The sequence below is a fragment of the Trachypithecus francoisi genome, unplaced genomic scaffold (assembly GCF_009764315.1).
Source record: "Trachypithecus francoisi isolate TF-2019V2 unplaced genomic scaffold, Tfra_2.0 Lachesis_group11, whole genome shotgun sequence".
Classification (NCBI taxonomy): domain Eukaryota; kingdom Metazoa; phylum Chordata; class Mammalia; order Primates; family Cercopithecidae; genus Trachypithecus; species Trachypithecus francoisi.
This window is the reverse complement of record NW_022681456.1, coordinates 71,456,171-71,470,751: the sequence shown is the minus strand read 5'-3', so window position 1 is coordinate 71,470,751 and position 14,581 is coordinate 71,456,171. Positions and strand designations below refer to the sequence as shown.

Below are 14,581 nucleotides of genomic sequence, written 5' to 3'. Positions count from 1 at the left end.
GGTGACAAAGTGAAACTCCATCTCAAAAAAAAAAAAAAAGGTACATTTAAAAAATTTTGTGATTCTGAGCAAACAACCTGCTCTATGCCTTATTTCCCTTCTCTGTAAGATTAAAGGATTAGGTCAAGTGATTTTTGTGATCTTTTCTTTGTTTATAGCTTCAATGAAATTTGGATGACAACAACAAAATAAAGTGTATTTGAGGCTAGTCATTAAATACAGACTAGGCCTTATATTGTCAGTGAAATGGGATTACCTTGCTATTATAGGCAGGGAATTAACAGGTTAAGGAGTGCTTTCTTTATAATATATTATGACTGTAAGTAAAATTTAAGAATTATTTGCAAGATTCCCTGACTTGTAAAATAATTATGCTTGTTTGCCATTGCATGTTTTATCAGCTCATCATGTTCTGTTCAAGCAGTCCAAGCAGAACAAAATTTTAAGTTAATTATTAAATCTCTGCATGAAAGGAATTGTTCTTTGCAAAATGAAATCAGTGAATTATATAACGTACTTTATTAGGAAATTTTCTCTCCCCAGCTACCTATTTTAAACTATTTATTTGCTTGAATTTGTATAGCTTGTTTTCTTTTTTTTTTTTTTTTTTTTGAGACGGAGTCTGGCTGTGTCGCCCAGGCTGGAGTGCAGTGGCGCGATCTTGGCTCACTGCAAGCTCCGCCTCCCGGGTTCATGCCATTCTCCCGCCTCAGCCTCCGAGTAGCTGGGACTACAGGCGCCCGCCACCATGCCCGGCTAATTTTTTGTATTTTTAGTAGAGACGGGGTTTCACCGTGTTAGCCAAGATGGTCTCGATCTCCTGACCTCGTGATCCGCCCGCCTCGGCCTCCCAAAGTGCTGGGATTACAGGCTTGAGCCACCGCACCCGGCTGCTTGTTTTCTTTTCTTTCTTTTTTCTTTTTCTTTTTTTTTTTTTCTGTGTGAGATAGGGTCTTGCTCCATTGCCCAGATTGGAGTACAGTGGTGTGATCATGGCTCACTGCAGTCTCAACCTCCCTGGGCTCAAGTGATCCTCCCACCTCAGCCACCCAAGTAGCTGGGACCGCAGGCGGTACCACTATATCCAGCTAATTTTTGTTGTTGTTGTTGTTGAGATGGGGTCTCCCTGTGTTGCTCAGGCTGGTCTTGAACTCCTGAGTACCAGCAATCCTCCCACCTCAGCCTCCCAAAGTGCCAGGATTCCAGGCCTGAGCCACCATGCCTGGCTCTATTTTCTTTCTTCTGTTGTTTATGTTTTTAATTACCAGTGTCCAACTAAAATGAAAGTTTCTAGTAATCACCAATTACTTAATTCTAAAATCATTAAGTGTTCCTTTTAAACTTATATTCTTTCAAAAACCTGTTGTAATACTGATTATTATTACTTTTTGAGATAGTATCTTGCTCTGTCACCCAGACTGGAGGGCAGTGGCATGATCATGGCTCACTACAGCCTTGACCTCCAGGGTTCAAGTGTTCTTTCCACCTCAGCTTCCCAAATAGCTGGGACTACTGGTGTGTGCCACCACACCTGGCTAATTTTTAAATTTTTTGTAGAGGTGGGGTCTCACTGTGTTGCTGAGGCTCATCTTGAACTCCCGGGCTCAAGCTATCCTCCCACCTTGGGCTCCCAAAATGCTACGATTACAGGCATGAGCCACCATGCTGGGCTCTGATGACTATTCTGATCTTAGACTCTCTAAGTGCAATACGAATTTCAAAATTGTGGGTAAACTATAAAACAATAAAACATATAAACTTATAGTAAAGCTAAATTATTTATACTGGTTATTAAGAAGTTTTGTTTCGTAGTGAGACTGTGTTTTTAGAAGTATTTAGTACAAATAAAGTTAATTATTTTTTTCTTTCTTTTTTTCCTTGCAAATAGCACCAAGAATTTAGTTTCCTCCTCAAAGAAAGGGTATGTCCTCTTGTGATAAAGCTCTTTTCTCCAAATATAAAGTTCAGACAAGGTTCCAGCACTTCATCTTCTCCAGCACCAGTTGAAAAACCCTATTTTCCTATCTGCATGCGTTTGCTGAGAGTAGTATCTGTTCTTATTAAGCAATTTTACAGTCTTTTGGTAAGTGCTAATTTCCTTACGTATTTGTGTATATAGTTGCATGTTGTGCCCTTTGTAAAAAGTGGTCTGTTACAGTGCATTTAGTTTTTTCAATTTAGTTCAACAGAATTTTTTTGAGTACCTACATGTATTCTAGGTACTCTAAAGGTTTGTGCTGTCCTTTCTTGAATCTTGCTTATGTTTATAGATTATTCATAATATGTGAAGCGGAGTCATTGCCTGTTATCTGAAGGCAGCATAGGAATTGTGGTTTAGGAACTCAGCTAATTGTCTGTATCTCATTAGAAGGATTATTAAAATTATAGTCTCTTCAGTTTATTCTGCTTTCATTTATACTGTTTCATATGTCTTAACAGATTAAAGCAAAGACATTAAAGATTTGGTCAAGTCTAGGATTAGAAACCAATTATTTTGACTTACAGTCCAATATTGTATCTGTTTTGCAAAGTTAATCAATGCCTATTATGTTGTGATATTCCTGATGATAATTCTATTTATGTAATGCTTTAGTCATAAACATTCAAATACTGTTTGTCAGAGAAAATAGTGCACCATGTTTTTTTAAAATTCTGTGTTAAGTCAAATTCACATTCTGTAATTTTTTCACATTTTTCTTCTTCTTCTTCTTCTTCTTCTTCTTCTTCTTCTTCTTCTTCTTCTTCTTCTTTCTTCTTCTCCTTCTCCTTCTCCTTCTCCTTCTCCTTCTCCTTCTTTTGTCTTTCTTCTTTCTTCTTTCTTCTTCTTCTTTCTTCTTCTTCTTCTTCTTCCTTTTTTTTTCTTTTTGAGATGGAGTCTCGCTCTGTCGCCCAGGCTGGAGTGCAGTGGCACAATCTCAGTTCACTGCAACTTCCACCTCCTGGGTTCAAGAAATTCTCCTGCCTCAGTCTCCCTAGTAGCTGGGACTACAGGCACCTGCCACCACACCCGGCTAATTTTTGTATTTTTAGTAGAGATGGGGCTTCACCCTATTGGTCAGGCTGGTCTTAAACTCCTGACTTCAGCTGATCCACCCACCTTAACCTCCCAAAGTGCTGGGATTACAAGTGTCAGCCACTGTGCCTGACCTTATATTCTAAAAATAGACAATACAATAATAGTAGGAGACTTTAAATACTCTACTTCCAATAAAGGTAGAACAACCAGACATAAGACTAATAAGGAAACAAAGGACTTGAACAACGCTGTAGTACAGTTGGACCTAACAGACATATACAGAACACTCCACCTAACATAGCAGATTACACATTCTTTTCAAGTGCACATAGATTGTTCTCAAGGATAGAGCATATGTTAAGCTTAAGCCATAAAACAAGTCTCAACAAATTTAGGAGGATTGTAATCATACCAAGTATCTTCTCTGACCAAAGTGGAATCCAACCAGAAATCAATAGTGGAAGGAAAATGAGAAGAGTCTCAAATGTATGGAAATTAAACAACACACTAGTTAGGAGAAGGAAGGAAATAATAAAGAATACCACATAAATAAACAAAATGGAGAATAGAAAAGCAATAGAGAGAATCAGTGAAAGTTGTTTTTTTGAAAAAATTAAGAAAATTAACAAACCGTTATCAAGACTAAAAAGAGAAAATACTCAAATAACTAAAATCAGAAATAAAAGAGGAGACATTACAACTGATGCCACAGAAATAAAAAATTTAAAAGGATCATAAAAGACTAGTAGGAGAGTTATGTGCTAACACATTGGTTAACCTAGAAGAAATGAATAAATTCCTTGAAACATCAACCTACTAAAACTGAATCACAAGAAAAAAATTAAACAGACCTATAACTAGTATGGAGATTGAATTAATAATGGAAAACCTTCCCACAAAGAAAAGCCCAAGAACAGGTGGTTTCCCTGGAAAATTCTACCAAACATTGAAAGAACAATTAACAAACTCTAAAGAATTGAAGAGGAGAGAAACTTCCAAGCTCATTTTATGAGGCCAGCATTAATACCAAAGCCAGAGAAAAATACTGCAAGGGAAAAAACAAAACAAAACAAAAAAACAGATCAAGCTCCCCGATACTGATTAAAAAATTCTCAAAAAGTGCAAGAAAACTTAATTCAACAGCATATTAAAAGGATTCTATGCCATGACCAAGTGGGATCTATCCCTGGAATGTAAGGATGTTTCAACATACAAAAATCAGTTAATATAATACACTACATTAAAAGAATGAAGGTTAAAAACCACATGATCATTCCAATTGACACAGAAAAAGCATTTGGCAAAATTCATCATCCTTTCATGGTAAAAACACTAAACAAACTAGGACTAGAACTAAATTACCTTAACGCAACAAATGCTGTTTATGAAGAGACAATAACTAATAACTGTTATCACACTTGATAGTGAAAACCTGAAAGCTTTCCCTCTAAGATCAGGAACAAGGCAAGATTGCCTATTCTTGCCACTTCTATTCAATGTGGTACTGGAACTCCTAGCCAGAGCAATTAAGAATGAAAAAGAAATAAAAGGCATCCACGTTGGAAAGGAAGAAGTAAAATTATCTCTGTTTGCTAATGTAATGTTGTATGTAGAAAACCCTAAATATTCCACACCAGAAAAACTGTTAGAACTAATAAACATAGCAAAGTTGCAAGATAAAAAATCACCACAAGAAATCAGTTGTGTCTCTATACACTAACAGTGAACAACTCCAGAAAGACATTAAGAAAATAATTTCATTTGCAAAGTATCAAAAAGAGTAAAATACTTAGGCATAAACTTAACCAAGAAGGTGAAAGGCCTATACACTGAAAACTATAAAACATTATTGAAATAAATTAAAGACACGAAGAAATGGAAAGATATCCAGTGTTCATGGTTAAAAGACTTAAAATTGTTAAAATGTCCATACAGTCTAAAGAGATCTATGAATTAAATATAGTGCCTATCAAAATTCCAACAATCACTTTTTGCAGAAGTAGAAGAAACCATCTTAAAATTCGTATTGAATCTCAAGGGACCCCAAATTGCCAAAACTATCTTGAGAAAAAAGAACAAAGTTGGAAGCCTCACACTCCCTGATTTCAAAACATGTTACAAAGCTACAGTTATCACAATAGCATAAAGTAGTGCTGGCATAAAGACACACACAAAAACCCATGGAACAGAATAGAGAGTCTAAAAATAAACTCATATATGGTCAAGTGATCTTTGAAAAGGGTGCCAAGACCACTCAGTGGAGAAAGGATAGTCTATTTAACCATTATGCTGGAAAAACCAGATATTCACATGCAAAAGAATGAGGTTAGACCCTTACCTTATGCCATGTACAAAAAATAATTCAAAATAGATTTCATGACCTAAATATAAGATTTAAAACCAAAAAAATTCCTAAAAGAAAACATAGGGAAAAATCTTTATGACATTGGATTTCACAATGATTTCTTGACTATGATACTAAAAGCACAGGCAACAAAAGCAACAATAGACAAATGGACCTACATCAAACTTAAAAACGTCTGCACCTCAAAGAAAGCAGTCAACAGAGTTGTATTAGTTTTCACACTGCTAGTAAAGACATACCCGAGACTGGGCAATTTACAAAAGAAAGCGATTTATTGGACTTACAGTTTCATGTGGCTGGGGAAGCTTCACAATCATGGTTGAAGGTGAAAGGCACATCTCACATGGCAGCAGACAAGAGAAGAGAGCTTATGCAGGGAAACCCCGCTTTTAAAACAACCAGATCTTGTGAGACTTACTATCAAGAGAACAGCATGGGAAAGACCTGCCTCCCATGATTCATTACCTCTCACCAGGTGCTTCCCACTACACTTGGGAATTCAAGATGAGATATGGGCGGGGACACAACCAAACCATGTCATTCCACCCCTGGCCTCCCAAGTCTCATAGGTCCTCATATTTCAAAACCAATCATGCCTTCCCAACAGTCCCCAAAGTCTTTTTTTTTTTTTTTTTTTTTGAGACGGAGTCTCGCTCTGTCACCCAGGCTGGAGTGCAGTGGCCGGATCTCAGCTCACTGCAAGCTCCGCCTCCCGGGTTTACGCCATTCTCCTGCCTCAGCCTCCCGAGTAGCTGGGACTACAGGCACCAGCCACCTCGCCCGGCTAGCTTTTTGTATTTTTTAGTAGAGACGGGGTTTCACCGTGTTAGCCAGGATGGTCTCGAACTCCTGACCTCATGATCCGCCCGTCTCGGCCTCCCAAAGTGCTGGGATTACAGGCTTGAGCCACCACGCCCGGCCTGTCCCCAAAGTCTTAACTCATTTCAGCATTAACTCAAAAGTCCACAGTTCAAAGTTCATCTGAGACAAGGCAAGTCTCTTCTGCCTATGAGCCTGTAAAATCAAAAGCAAGTTAGTTACTTCCTAGATACAATGGGGGTACAAGCATTGGGCAAATACAGCCATTCTAAATGGGAGAAACTTGCCAAAACAAAGGGGCTACAGGCCCCATGCAAGTCTGAAATCCAGCAGGGTGGTCAAATCTTAAAGCTCCAAAATGACCTCCTTTGACTCCATGTCTGACATCCAGATCACGCCGATTCAAGAGGTGGGTTCCCGTGGTCTTGGGCAGCTCCGCTCCTGTGGCTTTGCAGGATACAGCCTCCCTTCCAGCTGCTTTCATGGCCTGGTGTTGAGTGTCTGTGGCTTTTCCAGGTGTACGGTGCAAGCTGTAGGTGAATCTGTCATTCTGGTGTCTGGACGGTGACCCTCTTCTCACAGCTCCACTACATGGTGCTCCAGTAGGGACTTTGTGTGGAGTCTCTGACCTCACATTTCCCTTCAGCATTGCCTTAGCAGAGGTTCTACATGAAGACCCCGCCCCTACAGCAAACTTCTGCCTGGGCATCCGGACGTTTCCATACATCTGAAATCTAGGCAGAGGCTTCCAAACCTCAGTTCTTGACTTCTGTGCACTCATGGGATCAACACCATGTGAAAGCTGCCAAGGCTTGATGCTTGCACCCTCTGAAGCCATGGCCTGAACTCTCTGTTGACCCCTTTCAGTCATGGCTGGAGTGGCTGGGATGCAGGGGACCAAGTCACTAGGCTGCACACAGCACAGGGACCCTGGGCCCGGCCCACGAAACCACGTTTTCCTCCTAGGCCTCTGGATCTGTGATGGGAGGGGCTGCCTCTCAAAGGTCTCTGACATGCCTTGGAGACATTTTCTCCATTGTCTTGGTGATTAACATTCAGCTACTTGTTACTTATGCAAATTTCTACAGCCAGCTTGAAATTCTCCTCAGAAAATGGGATTTTCTTTTCTTTTTCTGGGGAGGGATGGAGTCTTGCTCTGTATCCCAGGCTGGAGTGCAGTAGCATGATCTCGGCTCTCCGCCTCCTGGGTTCAAGTGATTCTCCTGCCTCAGCCTCCTGAGTAGCTAGGATCACAGGTGTGAGCCACCACGCCCGGCTAATTTTTGTATTTTTAGTAAAGACTGGTTTTCGGCATGTTGGCCAGGCTGGTCTTGAACTCCTGACCTCAAGCAACCCACCCGCCTTGGCCTCCCAAAGTGCTGGAATTACAGGCATGAGCCACCATGAGCCACCGCACCCGGCCTGGGATTTTCTTTTCTATTGCATTGTCAGGCTTTTAAGCTCTTTCCAACCTTTTAAGCTCTGTTTCCCTTTTAAAACTGAATGTCTTTAACAGCACCCTGGTCACCTCTTGAATGCTTTGATGCTTAGAAATGTCTTCTGCTGGCTGGGTACAGTGGCTCACGCCTGTAATCCCAGCACTTTGGGAGGCCAAGGCAGGCAGATCACAAGGTCAGGAGATCGAGACCATCCTGGCTAACATGGTGAAACGCCATCTCTACTAAAAAATACAAAAAAAATTAGCCAGGCTTGGTGGTGGGCGCCTGTAGTCCCAGCTACTCACTCGGGAGGCTGAGGCAGGAGAAGAGAATGGTGTGAACCCAGGAGGCGGAGTTTGCAGTGAGCTGAGATCCCACTACTGCACTCCAGCCTAGGTGACAGAGTGAGACTCTGTCTCAAAAAAAAAAAAAAAAAAAATGTCTTCTGCCAGGTACCCTAAATCATCTCTCCAAGTTCAAAGTTCCACAAATCTCTAGGGCAGAGGCAAAACACTGCCAGTCTCTTTGCGAAAACAACAAGTTCCCAACAATTTCCTCATCTCCATCTGAGACCATCTCATCCTGGATTTCATTTTCCATATCATTATCAGCATTTTGGTCAAAGTCATTCAACAAGTAGGAAGTTCCAAACTTTCCCACATTTTCCTGTCTTCTTCTGAGCCCTCTGCACTGTTCCAACATCTGCCTGTTATTGAGTTCTGAAGTCACTTCCACATTTTTAGGTGTATTTTCCACAGCACCCCACTCCCGGTACCAATTTACTGTATTAGTCCATTTTCACGCTCTTGATAAAGACATACTCAAGACTGGGCAATTTACAAAAGAAAGATTGATGGACTTACAGTTCCACATGGCTGGGGAGGCCTCACAATTTTGGAGGAAGGTGAAAAGTACATCGCAAATGGTTGTAGACACAAGAAGAGAGCTTTTGCAGGGTAACTCCCCTTTTTAAAACCATTAGATCTCGTGAGATTTATTCACTATCATGATAACAGCATGAGAAAGATCTGTCCCTATGATTCAGTTACCTCCCACTGGGTCCCTCCTAGAACATGTGGGAATTAAAGATGAGATTTGGTTAGGGACACAGCTCCAAACCATATCAAGAGTGAAAAGGCAACACTTGGGAGAAAAGATTCACAAATCACATATCTGAAAAGCGATTAATATCCAAAATATATAAAGAACTCCTACAACTCAACAGCAACAAAAAACTAATGTTAAAAAATGCGCACAGGACATGAATAGATATTTCTCCAAAGAAGATATACAGTGTCCAACCAGCATGTGAAAAGATGCTCAACATCTCCAATCATTAGAGAAATGCAGAGCAAAACTATAAGGAGGTATCACCTTATGCCTATATGAGTGGTCACTGTTAAAAACAAAACAGAACACCAGAAAATAACAAGTGTTGACAAGGATGTGGAGAAAATTGGAACCCTTGTGCACTGTTGGTGGGAATATAAAATGGTGCAGCCTTAATAGAAAGCAGTATGGAGGTCCCTCAAAAAGCTGAAAATAGAATTACCATATGACCCAGCAATACTACTTATGCAAAGAATTGAAAGTGTGATTTCAAAGAAATGTTTGTATACCCATGTTCATTGTCACATTTTTGTAATAGCCAAGAGGTGAAAGTAATTCCAGTGTTCATTATCAGATGAACAAATCAAGAAAATACAGTATATACATATGTTGGAATATCATTCAGCCTTAAAGAAGGAAATCCTATTACTGGAACTTTGAGGACATTATGCTGAGTGAAATAAGTGAGTCAAGAGGACAAATTACTGTATAATTCCACTTATGCATGGTACCTTGAACAGTCACATTCATAGAGAACATGGAATGGTTGTTGCCAAGGACCAAGAGGACAAAGTGATAAGGCGTTAGTGTTGAGTGGGTATAGCATTTCAGTTTTGCAAGATAAAAAAGTTCTAGAGGCCAGGTGCGGTGGTGCATGCCTGTAATCCCAGCACTTTGTAAGGCCAAGGTGGGTGGATCACCTGAGCTCAGGAGTTTGAGATCACCCTGGCCAACATGGTGAAACCCCGTGTCTACTAAAAATACAAAAAAATTAGCTGGGTGTGGTGGCACACACCTGTAATTCCAACTACTTAATAGACTGAGGCAGGAGAATTGCTTGAACCTGGGAGGCAGAGGTTGTAGTGAGCTGAGATCACACCATTGCACTCCAGCCTGGGTGACAAGACCAACACTCCATCTCAGAAAAAGAAAAGTTCTAGAGAGTTTTTTACACAACAGTGTGAAACAGTTGATACTACTCAACTGTACACGTAAATATTGTTGGGGTTTTATATTGTATGGTTTTACCACAATTAAATATTTTTTAATATTGAAAAGATACCTGCACTCCCATGTTTATTGCAGCACTATTCTTGATTGTTGAGATTTAGTAGCAACCAAAGTATCTATTGACAGATGAATGGATAAAGTTAGTACATATAGGCAATGGAGGTACTATTCACCCATAAAAAAAATGAGATCCTGTCATGTGCAACAATATGAATGGAACTGCAGGACATTATGTTAAGTGAAGTTAGCCAGGCACAGAAAGACAAACTTCACATGTTCCCACTTGTTTGTAAGAGCTGAAAGTTAAAACAGTTGAACTCACAGAGAGAGAGAATAGAATGATGGTTACCAGTAGCTGGGAAGGGTGGTAGAGATGGGGAGCAGGGGGAAAGTAGGGATGGGTTAATGGGTACAAAAATATAGGTAGATAGAATGAATAAGATCTAGTATTTGATAGCACAATAGGGTGAGTAGTCAACAATAATGTACATTTAAAAATAGCTAAAAGGCCAGGCATGGTGGCTCACGCTTGTAGTCCCAGCACTTTGGGAAGCCAAGGCGGCCAGATCACCTGAGGTTGGGAGTTCAAGACCAGCCTGACCAACATGGAGAAACCCCGTCTCTACTAAAAATACAAAATTAGCCAGGTGTGGTGGTGCATGCCTGTAATCCCAGCTACTCAGGAGGCTGAGGCAGGAGAATCGCTTGAACCCAGGAGGCGGAGGTTGTGGTGAGCCAAGATTGTGACACTGCACTCCAGCCTGGGCAACAAGAGCAAAATTCCATCTCTAAATAAATAAATAAGTATAATTGGAATGTTTTAGCACAAAGAAATGATAAATGCTGAGGTGATGTGTAGCCCATTTCCTCTGACGTGATGATTATGCATTATATGCCTGTATCAGAATGTTTCATGTACTTTATAAATGTTACATACCTACTATATACTCATAAAAATTTTAAAAAATATTTTTAAGTAAACAAAATAGTGGAAATGAAAATAATTACAATATAGTAGTATCAGTCACCATGGAAAGTCAATAGGATAGGAGAGAGTTTTGAAAAGGAGAAGAACTTTAAGGGCCAATATAGTTGCTATTAAATCAGGTGGCCAGGTTATATGGTGGTCCAAGTGTTCAGAAAGTTTTTATTCTTGTCACTAGGCCAACTAAATACCACATCCTCACTTGTTCACTAAATATTAGTAGGGCTGTCTTAGAAGGGCTCCTCCTTCTTTCTTTAGAATGTTACTTAACTACATTAAGTTAAGACTATAGGAAGAGAAAACAGTTCCCCTTTTCCTTTTCATATCCACTAGTCAGTCCTGGAGAAACAAGTATTCGGTTCTCCTCAGTAATGCAGCGTAGTTACATCTTCATAGTAACAAATGCAGAATTCACATTTTGTTTCTGTTGCTAACCAGGACCTCCCAACTTATTTATCATCATCTTTTTTTTTTTTTAATAAAATTTGATGCTATGGGTTGAATTATATCCCCCAAAATTAATATATTGAAGCCCCAGTCCCCAACATGACAGTATTTGGATATGTGGCCTTTGGGAGATAATTAGGCTTAGATGAAGGCATGAGGGCGGGACCCTCATGATTGGATTAGTTCCCTCATAGAAAGACACGAGAGCATGCTTGCTCTCTCACTTTCTTGCCTTCCACCATGTGAAGACAAAGGAAGAAAGCTCCTATTTGCAAGCTCAGAACAGGGCCCTCAGCAGAACCTGACCACGCTAACACCTCCATCTCTTATTTCCAGCCTCTAGAATTGTGACAACCAAATTTCTGTCATTTAAGCCACCCAGTCTCTGGTTATCTTGTTATAACAGACTAAAGATACTTGGGCCAAGCTGAGATTCTTGGTTTCTCTCTATCAATTCTGTTATTTAACAATTTGTCTAATAACCTTTTCAGAGATATAGATATCTTAATTCCTCAGTAATTTCCATTTTGGATAAAATTTTTTTATTGAGTTCTTCTTTTCTGGACACCGTACAGAGTAATTGTCTTAGTTTAGGCTGCTATATAAAATATGTCAGAAACTGTGTAGCTTAAATCTCAAAGTTCTGGAACCTCAGAAATCTAAGATCAAGCTACTAGCATATCTGGTGTCTGGTAAGGGTGCACTTCCTGGTTTGCAGATGTCTGTCTTCTCATTTTATTCTTATATGGTGGAAAGTAGAGAAAGGAAGAAGCCTTTCAAGTATCTTCTTGTAAGGGCACAATCCCATTCATGAGGGTTTCAGCCTTATCACCTAATTTCCTCCCAAAGACTCCACCTTCAAATATCATCCCACTGGTGAATAGGCTTCAATACATAAATTTTGGGAGTATATAAACATTTAGACCATAGCATTGCTTTGCATACATTAATTCATTTTAACTTTACTACAGCCGTATGAAGCAGGCATTCATATTTGTGTTTTACAGCTGAGAAAATGAGGACCAGGATGCTTATATAATTTGCCTGAGATGATGCAGTTTATAAGCTGCAAAACCGGGGTGTTCACTAATTTTTTAGGCTCCATAACACACACTTTTAACCCCACTGCACTTCACTATTTCACTGTTTTCTTAGTTCTCGCTCTCTTTTTTTTTTTTCTTTCTCCAAGGCTGACAGTGCCAAATTTCTTGTACTGCTTCTATACTATTCTCTGTATTTTGACCTATGTCCCTTTAATTGGTGTTTGGCGGGGGTGTAGGGGGACAACGTGGGACAGATGACAGCACAGCCAGCAACAGAAAAAAATTGAAAGTTACTGTCTAAAGAAAGAGGAAGGCCTGTTTTCCTGCTTTACTTGTGAATTGTGGGTGATGATCAACTGGTAAAGCATTGGTTCCCAATAGGAAACTCTAGGACTGTGTTTGCAAAGTTGAGATTTTCAGATATATATAAGAAAGTAATTCCTCAGTATTGTAATTGGCTACATTGGAACATGTTAGCTTAGAAAAATTTAGACATTCTACATTTTCTTTAAGGGCAAAAGTTAGAGGTCTGGTAGTTGTGGGGTAAGCTATATATGGTTGATGTGCGATGCCTCTCTCTTATTTCTGTGTATTTTCTTTATTTAAACCTGGAAATGGTACATCTAGAAGACATACTAGAGGAATAATTCTTATACTTTTTAGTCTCAAGACTGCTTTATACTCTTTTATTAATTTTTTTTTTTTTTTGCAAGAGGAAGTGGTCATTTAATAAATAACCTTGTGGAAGAGGGTGTGCTACCATTCAGAACACCCCGACGGGTCACAGAATGTTCCAGAGCAGAAAGGTGCTGGGGATGCCCTGGCTGTCTGCCATCTCTGGCAGCACACCACTGTTCCAATCATTCAGCCCTTTGTGTCCCTACTGGTCGCTGAAGTCGCCTCAGCTGAGTGATACTGGGAGTGGGTGGTGGGAGGGGAATGCTGGGAGGGAGTGACACTTGGCAATCCAAGACAGAGGTATCAGGACCCAAAATAAATAAATCGTGTTGAATGCCCTATGAAAACAGTGACCCCCTTTATATTCTTAAAAAATATTTAGGAGCTTTTGTGTATGTGAGTTATTTCTGTCATTATTTACTTTATTAAGAATTAAAGCTGAAATGATACTAAACCTATTGCGTGTTAACATAAATTATTTTATGAAAAATAATTATATCTTAAAAAATTATTTTTCATTTTCTAAATGTAAATGTCTTGAATGTCTGGCTTAATAGGAGACAGCTGGATTCTCATATCTTTTGTCTTCATTCTGTTGTGATATTTTTTGGGTTGGCACATAACGATGAAAATCTGGCTTCATAAAGACATGTAGTTGAAAGGTAGAATTATATTAATGGCTTTTTTAGATAATAATGGTGGACATTCTTCTTTGATACTATATCAAACGGAACCAATGACACTTTCTTTGTTTTGTTGGTTTTTTGAGACAGAGTCTTGCTCTGTTGCCCAGGCTGGAATGCAGTGTCGCTATCTCGGCTCACTGCAAGCTCTGCCTCCCGGGTTCATGCCATTCTCCTGCCTCAGCCTCCCGAGTAGCTGGGACTACAGGCGCCCACCACCGCGCCCGGCTAATTTTTTGTATTTTTAGTAGAGACAAGGGTTCACCATGTTAGCCAGGGTGGTCTCGATCTCCTGACCTTGTGATCCGCCCACCTCTGCCTCCCAAAGTGTTGGGATTACAGCATGAGCCACCGCACCCTGCCGGCACTTTCTTACGGGTCTAGGATCTGAAACTTTTTTTTTTTTTTTTTGAGACGGAGTCTTGCTCTGTTGCCTAGGCTGGAGTGCAGTGTTGCGATCGCGGCTCGCTGTAAGCTGTACCTCCTGGGTTCATGCCATTCTCCTGCCTCAGCCTCCCAAGTAGCTGGGACTACAGGTGCCTGCCACCACGCCTGGCTAATTTTTTGTATTTTTAGTAGAGACGGAGTTTCACTACGTTAGCCAGGATGGTCTCGATCTCCTGACCTTGTGATCTGCCTGTCTTGGCCTCCCAAAGTGCTGGGATTACATAGGCGTGAGCCACGGCTCCTGGCCTCTGAAACATTTTTATACTGTGTTACAGTAACATTCATTTCATTGGTCTTACACTTCAAATGGATCTTTTAG

General features: G+C 40.1%; 1 protein-coding gene across 6 annotated transcripts in view; it reads left to right on the top strand.

The window, feature by feature from the left end:
• The window catches only part of MON2 (MON2 homolog, regulator of endosome-to-Golgi trafficking), a 136,903-nt gene that overhangs the window by 40,604 nt on the left and 81,718 nt on the right, over window positions 1-14,581 (top strand). For all 6 annotated transcript variants that reach the window (XM_033221418.1, XM_033221419.1, XM_033221422.1 and 3 more), the window contains one exon: window positions 1,889-2,083. In XM_033221418.1, the coding sequence (XP_033077309.1) occupies window positions 1,889-2,083 (195 nt within the window). The remainder of the gene's footprint in view (window positions 1-1,888; window positions 2,084-14,581) is intronic.